At 29.6% G+C, this 15,670-nt stretch overlaps 1 protein-coding gene across 2 annotated transcripts in view; it reads right to left on the minus strand.

Moving 5' to 3' along the window:
• The window catches only part of LOC130896689 (talin-1), a 102,725-nt gene that overhangs the window by 8,488 nt on the left and 78,567 nt on the right, over nt 1-15,670 (minus strand). Inside the window, exons 28-32 of one of the 2 annotated variants that reach the window (XM_057804950.1) lie at nt 9,717-9,833; nt 8,302-8,823; nt 5,861-6,116; nt 4,612-4,870; nt 2,500-2,655 (exon numbers count right to left, since the gene is read on the minus strand). In XM_057804950.1, coding sequence (XP_057660933.1) covers nt 2,500-2,655; nt 4,612-4,870; nt 5,861-6,116; nt 8,302-8,823; nt 9,717-9,833 — 1,310 coding nt within the window. Of the gene's footprint in view, nt 1-2,499; nt 2,656-4,611; nt 4,871-5,860; nt 6,117-8,301; nt 8,824-9,716; nt 9,834-10,136; nt 12,246-15,670 lie in introns of those variants that run through there. The other variant, XM_057804951.1, reaches the window with a different exon arrangement.

Below are 15,670 nucleotides of genomic sequence, written 5' to 3' on the forward strand. Positions count from 1 at the left end.
TTTTGTTGATGTTGTTATGAGATAGCTATTATATAATATTTTGCATGGAAGTTTACAGAAACAAAAATACGGCTTTATTTCATTACGACAATGCTCCTTGCAAGAAATTATCCGAACTGTAGCAGAATATTTTTTTACAGTAAATTGCCTTTTACGATGAGAACTCACTCTTTTCTCAAACCAAAATCAAGTTTAAATCTAAAGCATAACTAAAATAACTCACCTTTTTAATGCCAGTTAGTTTCTTTAGTAACAACAACCTTCACTCTGTACATGCAAAAAACAAGCACAAATGTTAGTTAAGAAGTGAAACAAAGAACAATACTTAAGAAATCAAACTAACCAAACTAATAGCGTTTTCCTGATCTACTTTACTATTACAAAAGATGTCAATATTTTGTGCTTATAAAATATGAAAAGATGTGAATATTAGTTGAAAAAGTATATCCTTAATCAATAATTCTACAATGTTTAATTATAAAGTTATCAAGAATAGTAATCATTAACCATATATGCATAAATAAGTTTTTTTAATTCAAAGTTATAATTTATGTTTATATTGGAATGAAATTACTTTTTTCAAGATTAATTGCAACATTTGTGACTTCTGAGAAGATTCAATATTAGATGGGTAATCTGTCAAAGGATGATAATTCAACGTCTATATAATATAAAAATTTACCTCTCTCAATACTTTGTGTTATCCATCTACCTACACTAACCAGCTAAATTATGGTCAAATCAAAAAATTGATTAATTATTCTTATAAGGTAAATTCTCAAGAAATATAGTGTCAATTTTGTACAGTGTAATTTTTTACTTTAACTCTAAAATCCATTTGAAGTGTCGAGTGTTCCATCTTGTATTCTTTATATTTTGTTATGGTTTCTTCACAATTTCTTATTTATTATAAGATTCATTTTTTTAGATACAAGAATTTAAGTAAATCGTTACATTTCTTCAATGGTAATAATAATAACGTTTCAAATTTAACAGAATACAATGAAAATGACCCGACAATGTGAAAAACATGAAAAACTAATATGTGTTTACAAGTGTTAAATTTTGAAAATGTTTCTGGTTGTATCACAAATATGCTCAACTGAGTTTATATCTGGTGTAAGACTAAGTTAACTTAATGCTGGGATTTTTGAGACATTGTCTCCAATGATCTGTACAAAAAGAAATACATGGATCTACTATCCTCTACATTACAACGTCGGTGCTTCAAAACTTATGCCAGCCCATACTATTATTTAGCAAATTTGGTATATCACTGACTATAGATCAGTTGCAGGTCTCTGGCACGTGTTCCAATTAATTCTATAACCTTATACTTGCATTAAGCCTCAAATCAATTAATCATTTGTACAAAAGTAACTTTTCTTCAAAACATTTAGAGTAACGAAGCGATTATCTTGATTACTAGGAGTTATTTTTGATATAATGTTTTTTCTTGTTGATACAATAAAATATTTTATTGCTTTTTGAACCCCACATCTTGAAATTCTGAACACTTTGGCCCTGTGACCACCCATCCAAAATAATACTCTCGCTGCGTCGGTAACAGAAAAATGCTTATTTTAAACACATTCAAAAATTTTATTGAAAATTTTTAGAAAAAATAACTGGCAGTATTTCAATAACCCAATACTAATGAAATGTATGGATTTTATTAATCGCTTGTATATTTTTCAAACATTGTAATGTGTTTTGATAACCAATATGTGATTACAAAGTGAAATAGTAAGCCTATATAAACATGCATCCATTTTCTTTGCAATTCAAAACATATTACTAATTTCATTTAATAAAAAAATAATGAAATTAATTTCAAAATGATAAATTCATTGATTAAAGAAATAAGCTTTATCAATTTTGTAAGTGGATCGATTTTTTGCTGATGATGTATATGGGGGAGGGTTAATTAGTTCAAGTTTCCCGCTTCTTAAAAGAATTTAAAAAATTGACTTTTGGAAAGTGTATAGAATTCAAAGGAGACTACATTGAAAAATAAAATGATTTTTTTTTCCAAAAATCCGTGTTACATTCAAAAGTAACGGACTTATTAACATTAACCTTCCTTTGTAGTTAAACTGATCTTTTATAAAATCGTCTCAATGTTACTCCATTGTCTTCATCGCTTCTACATTAAATTTTATTTTAAGTTGATTGATTTAAACAGCCTTTTCCTCAATATTTTTGCAAAATAATTACAACCAAAAAACATTGTATTTTTTCATTTTTGAACTATTTTCTTCTCAGAGATATCAAATATATGCTACTTAAGTTTATTCTTTACTTCTTTATTGTGTAAATAAACATATTTGGAACAACAAAAGTATAAAAGTATGAGGATTAAAAAAATGTATATTATAGAGTAATGCTAACACGGTTTCAAACAAGCTAGCGTAAATTACGGATGAAAACATATGACATAAAAATGACAACAATTAATATATAGTTTATAGCACTACTCACACAGAACTTTCTACTTACCGCATAGAAGAATCCATTTCAGGTGCGGAACTAATGTAACCATCAGTATCATCGCCAGAGGTATCGTACCCTTTAAGTTTATACTTCGCTTGTCGAATGGCACTTAGTTTATTACGAGCCTCCTCGAGTTCTCTTTCCTTTTTCAGTACTTCAGATCTGAAAATTATTTACAAATAACAAATGTTTCTATCAGAACTTTTGAATTAATATAAATATTCTGATTAATCAACAACAACAAATAGATATAAAGATTTAATATAATTGCTTGAAAGTAATTAGAAAACAAAATTTTCAGTATGAGAATGTAATCCTTACAGCAAACTAAGATTTTCTCAAGCAATTGTTGATACTTTGTATTCTTAGCTTATATTAAGTAACTACTAAATTACTGAGCTTCCATATGATAAACTCAAAGCTGATATGGGAGATCCTAAGAAAGCTTCATGAAATAAATAGGAATAATAGAATATATTTAGTCTATGTTCTGGTTACACAGGCATCAAAGGAAAGAAAGAGGCCAATACACTTACTTGGAACGAGGTCTTTGATTATATCGAAGTCGTTTTGTAGTGATTTTATAAAAAAAAGTTTTGAAATAGGGAACTGAAAGCACCCTGGCGGTGCATTCAGGTGCTAGATTACAATGAAAAGTTTTTTCGGAAATTTGATATCTCTAGATCCAGAATGTATTAAAATATATAATAAAAACAAGCTACACGTCCTCGCTGGCTTTTTTCAGAAAGGACCTGATGATATTAAATCTAGCAGAAACTGACGAATTTAGATGCTTGGGAAGTACTTGGGCATCCGATTTTAAATTTAGAATTTCTCGCCATAATTGACATACAAAAATAAAGCTTTGGACAAGGAACCTGTCAAAGCCAATACCTTATCTCCTTAAGGGGTATCTTGGTCTAGAAATTTGAAAAAATCGATTTTTTTGCATATTTTTAAAGCTTAGACAAAATGTCCATAAACGGATTTTTAATAGTTCGTATTATTTCTGGAGATACAGTAGATTTTATGAAATATTGTCTAAGCCGGCCGATTGGAACGAGTTATTCTACTGGAATTGTTTCTCAAACTTTAAAAGCGTTTTTCTCTCAACTATTTTTTTTGTTGAAGAGATTGGCATGGTATCTCAAGTTCTACCCGACCGATTCCTTTGAAATCTGGCGGAAATCTTTTTTATATAAATCGCGTCTTCAAAAAGATAAAAAAAGGGGAAAAAATTGATATTTCAAGACGACGCCATTTTGTGAATTTTTTTACCTAAGGTCATGCCATAGAGACATGTTTACAGATTATGAATTTTTCAAATTCTTTTGTTCCAGATCATTACAATGGCTGGAATTATGTCAACCAGGGTGCACTATTTTTTGTAGCTCCTACTTAACTAGCCTGTAATTTATTGAAATTCTGATTTTTTTTATATTTCTAAAAATTCTAAATATATAAAAAAAAGGATACTAAAAATGTTTTTCATTTTTTTACATTAATTTCAAAATTTTTTAAAAATTTAGGCTTCTAGACCAGAATACCCTCTTAAAGACAATAGAGATAAAAATGAGAACCATTTATAATTCCAAAAGCTAAAGTTATAAACGAATCCCTTACTGCCAATAACACATTAGAAGACTAAACGGCAATGTCCCAATGAACCTAAATTGAGATAGGAGTCAGAAACCAAAAAAACTTGCCAAAGAACTTCCATTCCAGCAGAATAACTAATAGAAATACTTATTTTGTTAATGTACTAATTTTTGTATTGTTAGTACTTTGATTATATATTGGATGGGTATGTGTATGATAAGGAGTACTAGTGACACTTCTGTGTGAGAGAACATGTATGAAAAATGAAGAGTAGAAGAATGAACGATTCACAATAACAAACAATATGTATCAAGAAATACATTAGTTCTAATTATGCTAATTTTTATATCAATCCTTTATGTTAGTAAAGTAAATAATGGAATATTACAACTTAGTCCTTTGACAAACGAACGGCATAAACAAATATTTATCTGATTAAATTAAGAGAACAGTTTGATCACAATTACAATTTTAAATACCAGTATAAATAATTTTTTATGAAAAGAAACTTCGTTTTACCTTGCATTAATTTCCTGGGCAATACCGCCAACCATTTTCTTGTTCAGAACTAAATATCTTTCTTCTTCTACACTCTTGGCTTGTTGTGCAGCTCTTACTAAATTATCTGTGGATCTTATAACTGCATTGCCAGCAGTATGAAGTCTTCTAGTGGCTTCTGTATCACCTTCTGCTTTTACTTTACAAGCTACTAATAACTGGGCTGTAGAACTTGCTACCTGTTTTGCAGCAGCTATCAATTTATCTTCACTGCCCATTCCTGAAATTAAAACGTTTTTACTATTTGTTTCAAACTTCCATTTCTACTAAAAATATTTGTCTTGGATAAAATATAACCTCTGAATTGATTCTTGTATTGTTTTATTAAATTGTTTGTCTCATTCTGAATATTACCAGAATTTATTTGGACAATACTAGGTGAACGTTTCTGAAAAGATTCACATTTTTAAAACTTTATCAAATGAATAATTGTTAAGATATATTTTTGAGTAATATTTTCTTCCATAGAATTGATTGGATCATAAAAATCATGATAATCCTACTTCCATATATACGTTCACAAACAATTAAGAATCATAATAAATATTTAACTTCGCTCAATTAACAAAGTTGGGATTTCTGAAATCGTTGATGGTATTCATACTAAGAGCACTACTACTACACATTAATTATTACATTGTTTAACGCGTCTTTTGATAACCAGTTTATGTCAGTGTATGTCATTAAAGCCAAAATTTTAAGTCCATAAAACAAACGTTTTCAATTGGTTAGGTTATTACTCTTTTTTTCCAATGATTCGGCCTTTACCTATATAATGATACAGTTATCGAATATTCTGGAAATGTTTAAGATTGAATGGTTGGTTTTTGAAGAATTTACGAGCATATTTGAGATTGAAACAAAATTACTATGAACGTAGCAGATGACAGGAGGGATAGAAATTGATAGGATTTGGAAAACGTTAAGTATATAGTTATAAATCTTTATTATAGAAATATTAATTAAACCCCGGTGTGGTAAAATACTAATAATACTTTATATAGTGTTTAAGTGGACCTTATATTTATCGCCAAAAACATATAGAAAAAGATTTTTATTGAATTAGTTATATAAAAACATTATTCAACTAATTCATTTTAACGTATAATAATAGTCAAATCCTTAGAGGTGTGCATATTAAGCGTGTGCTATGGATACCCTGCAATTAACACATTACCAAATATCTAATAGTTTTTTGTGAATCACTTACCTTGAACCAATGCGTTCGCACTTTCGACGAGACTGTGGGTGGCAGCAGCAACTAACCTTGCCGCCGAGATTAGTCCTTCTGACCACTGACCATCATCAGATGATGAAACTGGAGTACCGGACATTTTACCAGCATCAATTAATTCACGTTGTGCTGCACTGGCTGCTTTAATTAGAGCTGAAGTTGCAGCTGTGATTGATTTGGCGGCTTCGAGAATCATTTCATCAAAGTTCATTGATTCGTCCAAGTCTTGTGTCTAAAGATAAAAGAATTAAATTAAAAAATCAAGCATATTTATATAATACCTAATTTTTTCCATATTACTTATAAAAAATATAAAAACATCTTCAAACAAATATGTTTTAACAATTTGATACTGCAAATTATTTAACTGATAGTTATTGGTTGATGTCACAATTTGAATTGATTTAAGCAATTGCATTGACACACATTTTTAGGTTATTTTTCATTATTCTTCTTCTTGGGGTAACTATTCTTCCTAATATTAGCGATTGTTTTGGATATCATCACTTTTTTCGCGGCTCTTTTGAATAGTTCGGAGGTAGTTTTAAAGTCATGTCCTGAATTTGTTATGTCACGCTCTTTTCATTGTCCATGTCTTCTGTTACCATAAACTTTTCGTTGAAAAATTGATCTTTGAAAAAAATGGAATTTCCTATAATTTTTAATAAGAAGTTCAAGGTTTCTAGTCTTCTTCTCTTGATAATTTGAATTACTCATTCTTCGTTCGTTCCTGTACTCCCCAAGTCATTTTGTTTGTCCAAAAGATCCTAATGTGCTGTAAAGTCATAATTTAAAGCTGAATCCTTATTGTCTACTTCGGTTATTGGCGAAGACTCCATTCCATAGAAAAATATGGAGAAAATATAACCTTAAAGAATTAATATTAGGATATTAATGCTGAGGCTGGTTCTACAGTATGAAAACTGTGATACCCTCTCTAACAGTATACTTTTTGATTCTGCAATTTTCCAATTTTTATAATGTTGCTGCTGAGTGTATCTCTATAATAATATGTTTGACTCCTGGGTGCTTCTAAATAACAACCAAGAATATCAAACATATCTTATAGCGATACGCAAACTCTTATTACATTTTCTTGCTTGAAGAACCACTATAGTGGGAGCTGGTTACCTGAATAGGGCTTATAAATCATGGGGTTACTAACTACTCACAAAACCGTAGATAAAATATGTATTAATTTCACTAAATATCAATGTGGAATCTATAGCCAACTTATTTCCTAGCTACCAGTATAGTTTTATTCTGAAATGAATTAGTTCTGAAAGGAAAATGCCGTATAAAGCAACTCTTTTAGAACATTCACACGAAGAATTATTTTTAACTTTTATTAAGAATAAAAGTGTGTTTTTTCTAATCATAATCAATTTCAGTGATTTAACTATAAAAGCATCTTGTCAATTAGAATAGGAAATATCCATGTATTTTTTAATATTTTTAATTCACTTTTTACATTGCAATAACTCGTTAAATAATATATATTCTATAAAAATATAGGTAGGTTTCTTATTGTGCATTTTTTATTTTTCTATCTAGACTATACTTACTTATGAATTTACACCCATTTTGACCACAACCAATGATAATGTGTCTATCAAATTTCAATTTTGCTCCCTTATTGCACTTTCTAATGATCATTATAAACAATTGGGAAAGAATTGAAGGGGAAAATAATATTGCTACTGTAATGTCTCCGAGAATAAATTATAAAACAATAAAAGTGAATTTGAACTACATGCATATTCCCTATTTATTTGTTGAGTCATGTATGTTTTAAATTTTTCTATGAGTTCAAAGTTATGTTACGGGATTGAATATTTAATATGTGATTACTGAGCTATAGTACACTCAGTTTCTTAGGCCATATCTCTATAAGGAAATCACTAATCTGATAACCTTCAGGAAAACAAACAAATTATTCAACTAGTGTAAAGTAGAAACGGTGGAGCTCTTCCATCACATGACTCAATCTACGATTTAGTCTGTCATCCTGATTGTAAATTCCTTGTATTCATTAATGTTAACATCATTATAACTTTTGTATTGCTTTATTTGTCACGTTATTATTAGTCATGTGATGGAAGATCTCCACCGTTTCTACTTTATTGTGGTCATATAAAATTGATTCCAAATTCGTGAAACGATTCCTGGTGATATTATTATACTGTCAACGGTTTATAACAAGTTTAAAATTTCGAGTGATTTCAGCTTTTACAATAAGGTTTTATACAATATCGTTTTTCACCTTAATCTGTATTTTTTCAAATTAAGAGTTTATTTTAGAATTTTTTTTATTCATTTTTAAAAACTACTATATATAATATAATTTAAAACCCTAATAATTACTTGTAATATTTTATCACAAATAGTTTATTGAGTTTTTTAAATAAATGTCTTACCTTAATATTTTGACGAGGTCTCAGACTTGCCAACTTCTTAGCTGCAGCGTCAATAGAAGCAGCAGCACCCAGTAATTCATTTTCAGCAATAACTGTAGGATCATCAGGATCAACCCAATCAGACCCTTTAAGCCTTTTTGCAACGCTCAGAAGTTCAGTAACACTTTGTGCAATTTTTCTAGATACTAATGGAAGAGTTTGTTTAACATCAGCCGATCCATTGCCTTGTAAAATTAGTAACAACAATTCTCTGAATTGTTTTGCACAATCATGTCCCGCATTCAATGTTTCAATTCTCAATTCTTGTGTTTCGGCTAAATTGTAAGCAGCACTTTTGCAAATTATCAACATATCAGAAATAGCTTTTCTCGATAGATTAGCAGCCGCGATGATGTCATCTTGTTTATTACTGATACCCGCTGAAGCACATTTTGCTGTTGCATTGGTTAAAAATTTTGTGCAGCGAATTAAATCTTCTGCTGTTACTCCTTGTTTGCAGCCATCACTACTAGAATACAGCGCCTGAAAACCAAAGAAATGCAGATCAAAACATATGAGATAGTTTTAAACAAAAATTAGCACATAGTGGTGAAAATACATATAAGCATTGAAAAGAACTTTTTATCATGATGCTAAGTAAGGAGAGTATTTGGGAAAATAATTCACTTTCCAAAATTTCACACGAAATACTGTTAAATGGTAGAAAACCACTACTGAAAGTGATACAGGGGGATTTGAAGATAATACCAAATACTAATTAATGGTTGATTCCCAATGTGTAAAAGGCAAAATTAAAAAAAAAATGCGTGGTAATGAGCATTTCATTGAAGGAAAGATAACCAATTTAGTTAATTCAAATGGACTAGGCAAGAGTAACCATCTCTTTAGTCTAGAGTCCTAGTCAGGCAAGTAAAGAGACTAAACTCACAAAGAAGGAAGTCTGAATGACTTTTATTGGTCCCAAGTGTTTCTGTGCTGTGTAGTCTTTAAATAATTTCGTAAAAAGGTGCCTCTATAGTCAGAAGTATTTGGATCTAAAACAAAACAAGCTTCTCAGTAGCTTCTTAACAGAGTACTGTCGCCTTCGGAAATAACTGATGAGATTAGGTCCTTGAATAGCTCTGATGCGAGATCAGAGTTTTAGTACAATGTACTCGTAATTATAACACTATATATGTATTGAACAATTCATGAACTTGAGCTGTGTTATTTAGCAACATGATTATATGGGGTTTTAATTTGATGAATATATATTAGAAATATACTAATTACATGATCCATTTAATCTATTACCATGTGTTGTATTTAGTATTTATATTAAATTATTATATTAACAAGAAATATTGATTGGCGTGTAAGTAGGAGAAAGTAACAAAGTCAATAAAGCGTACCGAGTGAATGTTGTAAATATCTACCTTCATTTCTTGGCCAATTGCTTCAACAGTAGATTCTAATGCTCTAGTTCCTCTTGTGTGTTCATCTTCTACAGCTTTAACGGTTTTCAGTAGAGATGTGACATTTGTAACCATAACCTGTAAATAAACAAATACTATAAATTCAGTGCAAATATTCTAAATAAAGACAAACATGCTTTTAGCCATACACAAAAATCTTGAAGCTGAAAGGTTGAAAGTTGTTAATGATTCGGATATAGCCATGATAGGAAATTAGGTAGCGCCAAAAACAAGAGCGGATATATTTATTTATTTTTTAACAATATATTATCCCAGCATTGATCCGCTCTTGACCAGAAGAGACTATGCAAAAAACAGATCAAACATAAAATACGTACCAAAGAATAACAGAGGAAAAATTCTTGATTTGAAACAAAAATATTTTTGATTCACACCGTTTATTAATAAACAATAAAGAAAATAGATAATTTTGTTGTGTAATAGGTATAGCAAAATATAAAAGTAAGAAAACATACCTATATGTAAACATTTTGACAAAATTTTAAAAAGGTATCAGTCAGAATACATCGTATTTGTAAAAATATCTTTGATTGATGGTTTGACGGAAAAGTCCCTTTTTAGATATTAAGAGCACTTTCGCTACAGTGATTATATTCCTAGTTATAAGGAAAACTTTCCATTGTTGAGTAAATATGGGGAAAAAGAATTTTGGGTTTTAATTAGGGATTGCAATCCCGGGATCACACAGTACCGAGATATCGGAATTTCGGGTAAAAAAAACTGCCTCGAAAATCCCGAGATTAAGCCTCTTAATCCCATGAAAAATCTTGCTCTATTTGCGAAAAGTATTGTATAATTAACGCAAAAGTCGATAACGATGCATTGCGGAAAAAACACATAGTTAAGTCAATTAGCGTGCGGGGAATCACTAACACTGCAGTATCGGAAAATTATGGCGACAAAATTGTTTGTTATAACAGATTTTCATTAGCGCGCTTTAATCGAAGAGTCGAGCGGCTGTGATCTGCAATTTTATCCAAAAAGTTAGTTAAAATTCGTTAAAAAGTTAAGGCATGATTTTGTAACTAAAATAATTTAGAAACACATTTTTTTTCTTTAGTTACAAAAACTTTTAACTATTTCATAAATTCGGACTTTGTAAACTCTAAGCAAGATGACTGCTTCAAAACCGCAAATAGCGAAGAAATCGTTAGAATTTATCAACAAAGTGAAAACTAAAGAAATTGAAGATGGGGAAATTTTAATCTCCTTTGATGTAAGTTCATTATTTCTCAGCATGCCGATCTCGCAGACCTTGGAGTACCTCTAGGACTTACTGATATCTAGTTATTCACTGTAACAACAAAAATGCTTAATAAAATATGTGGCCTTGTACTTCATGGTCGTTAAATATTACAACAGAATAGATATGCAATGTTTTATTTGAACAGTTACATAAAAGAGCTATTAAAATTTCAAAGAAATGTTTGTAAATCTTCAAACATAATCAAAGTAAATTTTTTAGTCGATAGATAACCCTTTGGTACACTATTATATCCAAAAATAACATTACAGTGGAGGTAATAGATTTCATCCGGGGAACGTCCCATGAAAACAAAAACCGTTTTTACTGCATTTTGGTATTACCAAAATGTAATCTTGTCTGTCCATTCGTTCCCTACTGTTGCAGAAAAATTATCCGAACTGTCAAATCCTCCAAATTCACCTATTCTAGCTCCCTCCAAAAACTTTCTATTCCCAAAACTTGAGTAAAATTGTTAGGCTTGAAGCTATTTCAGACAAATATAGAAGTAATGACAGAAACACATTTACCTAACTTCCGAAAGATTATTTTTTGGAAAAATTACAAACTCTCTGAACTTAATATATGAGGACAGAAGTAAATATGAAGATTATTTTTCATAGTAATTTTTTCCTTGAAACTTCACTTTTCTGTCAAACCGTCCTTATATTTTTGAATTTTAACAACACTAATTTCATGTGACTACACATATGTCTTAAAGTTTGTAGCCTTAACTAACTGATATTTAATATTGTAATATTGTTTACAATAACATTCACAAATTGACAGAACTATGAAAAAAATATTGACATATGATTTACATTAAAAAATGAGTAAACATATCAACGTTCCATTCAATTACATATTATTATAGTTTCTAAAGACTTAATAAAATCAAAACAAAAATATTTAAGAATATCAAATTTTACTTCGTGACAAATGTTTTGATTCATCAAATTAAAATGTCCCAATATATTGTATATAATTGTGTGGTATTCTGACTAATTTCTTTCTATTATTTCAAGGGAAGCATTACACAAATACTATAGTATTTTTTGTTACAAGAAATAAACCAGAATTAAAATAACTCAAGAAGAAGCTGTGATTAAACACTGAACAATATCTGATTGCAAGTCAGAATTAACGTTTTCCTTGCTGTCGCTCAATAGTTTCAACAATTCGTCCTCTTGATCCGAAATCCACCAATCAGTTTCAGAGTCCGTCACCTATGGGCCAATCAAAACATGTTTTTTGTTAAAATAACACCACCACATCACAATATGTGACAACCATATCGTTTAAGTTGATACTGATAAATATCTATGTATCAAACTTACACATTTATTTTATACTATAAGATAAAGATTTATTCATTTTGAAATATTACAAACTGTGTATCAGCTTAAACTGCCACTGTACATTTAGAAACCAGCAAAGTCCTTCGAATTTTTATTGAAATATTTTCACAAAAATTCAAGAAACTGAAAACATCATCTGTGGACAAATAAATTTAAGGAAGCGGTGAAAAATTATGGATTATAATTTTATTTTTAATCTGATTTAAATTATTACAGTACTTTTCAACATGCTTTACATTTAGGCATAGAAAATTTTCAATAATGTTGATGACTCAAGGAAGCTACAGTTGACCATTTAAAAAAATTTCTTTGGAACAATTCGTGTAAGAATAATAATAGAGAATTTAACCGCCTCCCCAATTGCTCTAGATGTCAAAGTGCATAGATAAAGTCAACTGTATTTAAAAAAATGATTATCATTTGTCTATGGTGTAAAGAAACGAAATTGACAATTAAAAATTTATAATTAAATTTTTACGAAAGAAGGTGAGGATTTAACTGCGTCAAAAGAAGAAGAAAAGGGAAGTTGTTACAGTTACTTAAGCTGAAACTTGACCAAATAATAGGAATCAGAAGAGTGTCTTTCAGTACATAGAAAAAAGTTAATCTAGTGATCAAAACGATATCTAATAAAGATGATGTAATAGCCGGGAAATGATCAAAATGCCAAAGAAAACGTGAATATTATCGTGAGGATGTAACGAAATAAAAAACTAAAACATAAATTCAAATTTTAGAGATTGTAGGAAAATAAGAATAACTAAAACAATAAGATTGTCTCAATAAATAAATATAATAGAAATACACAACTGTTTATTAGTTAATTGAGGAAAAAAGAAAAGTTATAAGGGCTACTTAAGTTACTGAACCTAGACTAATCACTAGAATGAGAAGAGTGTCTCAATATAAATATGAAATTTAAAAGACAACATTCATTTATTGGTTGTTCATGAGAGAAGACCAATAAACGCCTGACACTATTGTGATTATTGCTACAAAAATGACGAATCAATATTAGCGTTTAAGATATAATTGAAACTCCCATGTTATTGACTCAAAGCTGGCAGAGTGAAAATCTTGATTGAAATAGGCAATTACAATTCCTGATCATACTGGATTGGAGAGGCCAAAACACTTTTCTAAAAAAGGAGTTTATTAAACGCCTTTTATTAGCCCGAAGTTTTTCTTTAGTATATAGAAAAAAGCTCCTCTAAGCTAGAGGTAAGAAGGAAGAAACTGAAAGAAAAACATTTTCCGGGGCATTATTACTCAAAACAAATACTACTACCAATAGTTATTCTAAAAAGGTAGCATTGAGAGTCTGGAACAAATTGTACTTCACATCAAGAAACAACACAAACACTATAAGAGTTCTGCCTCTGCATTTGAGGATATAATGCTTATTATGTCCACAGATGTATTCATAATCCTGTATACATGTTATATTTTGGTGGACTTTAAACAATCGTGACATGTTTTGATGAGCTCCATTAATGATTAAAAATATGGAGGAGTTAAATATAAAAGCATGCGCGTTATATTAATTTGATAAATATTATTACATTATTTAAAGTCCACTTGTGAAATATTGCAAAATTAGCACAACGCACATGCATTTTTTCATGTTATAATAGTTGTGGTTTTGTTAGTATTGATGAACCCAAAATACTATGATATGTTTATCTTTAGAGTACAGAGTGTATACCCAATTTAAAAGTTTATTTGAACTTACAGAATTTAATGGTAAATATATTGATTAACTTTTGTCCTAACGTCATCCTAAAACACGCACACTTAAGGATGTCATTGGCAATATTTTACAGTGTTATACTTATTTTTATATACGCCAAACACATTTCACAAACACAAATTGAAGGAATATTAAATATTTTTATTTATTCATCAAATATTTCAATAAATTGGACAAAAATAATACGATATGAAGATATATGAAAAATTAGGTTACTGAAGAATAAAAATTAATATACACTGCTCCCAAAAATTAATGCACAACACCGTCGTTCCAAAAACTTTCATTGAATTTGTTTATAATTATTGTAATAAGTTTAAATATCATAAGGCACTCATATATGATATTTATGGCAGGTTTTAATTTAGAACTGTTTGTGTTTATGGGTTATAAGTACAAAATGACAAATAAGGAATAATCAATTTACATAATTGGTTTTTGTACAGTTTAATTTGTTGGGCGAGTAATTAAATAATTTTATAACTCTTCTATGGTTATTGAATCATTATCAAGCGTAAATTTAGAAATTTCACTAGGGAGAATTGTAGGGGTATTACACGAAGAAGGTTAAAGTTATCGTAATATAAGAAAAAGGTTTGAAGTGTCCCATATATCAGTATCTCGAATGATACAAAGGTATAGAGAAGCTGATGATAATTCCAGAAGACCTTTCAAAATCAAAAGACGATTTGAGACATGCGGAAGATTCCAATCTCAGGTATAGGAGTTTCTCTCCAAGAACGCACAGACTTTGTGGTAATAGATAATAACAATTAAAATGTTTATAAGTATGTAATGGATATTCTGGAAAAACATATTGCCTCTTTTATCAGCCTAGATTTTGATATTACAAAAAATGTACGTCCACACTCAGCTCGAGTGGCAAGAATTACCTGGTTGATTTTGAAATCAATACCATGGAGTTGTCAGCACGAGGACCAGACCTCAATACCAATGAGCATGTTTTAAACATGCTTGGTAGATACCTAAGGAATCTTGTAAGGAATCTCTTATTGGAATATGGAAGGAACAGAATGACTTAAGGCCGTTTATATTAAGGAACAACGATCCCAGGCTGTCATTCAAAGGAGAGGTGAAAATACCAAATATTAAAATTGTTATTTATTCATTCAATGTTATTTAAAATTGCTATATTTTTGTTAATTATATAGTTTTTTATGCAATTGCTATTGGCGCATTAACTTATTGTAGCAGTGTATAATGAAAAGAAAAGTTTTCGATTTTGAGCGCATGTATAGGTATAAAATGTCTTCAGTATATTATTATTTGTTAAATCAGAATAAAAAGAATGATAAATAATATGATTGAAAAGTCAAGAATAAACTATCGAGGAACTGAAAATACTGAACTGTAAAATATTAATAACGAAAGAAAAAAGTAAAACCTAAAAAACTGTGGAAATGTAATCGAGGAACGGTTTGTTTTAATGTTTCAATATTACACTGAAACTACCAAAGCTCATACCATAAACTTTAAATACTATTGAATATCTGCCAAACTTCATTTTTTATTTGATTTTTCA

Source organism: Diorhabda carinulata, chromosome 7, assembly GCF_026250575.1.
Source record: "Diorhabda carinulata isolate Delta chromosome 7, icDioCari1.1, whole genome shotgun sequence".
Classification (NCBI taxonomy): domain Eukaryota; kingdom Metazoa; phylum Arthropoda; class Insecta; order Coleoptera; family Chrysomelidae; genus Diorhabda; species Diorhabda carinulata.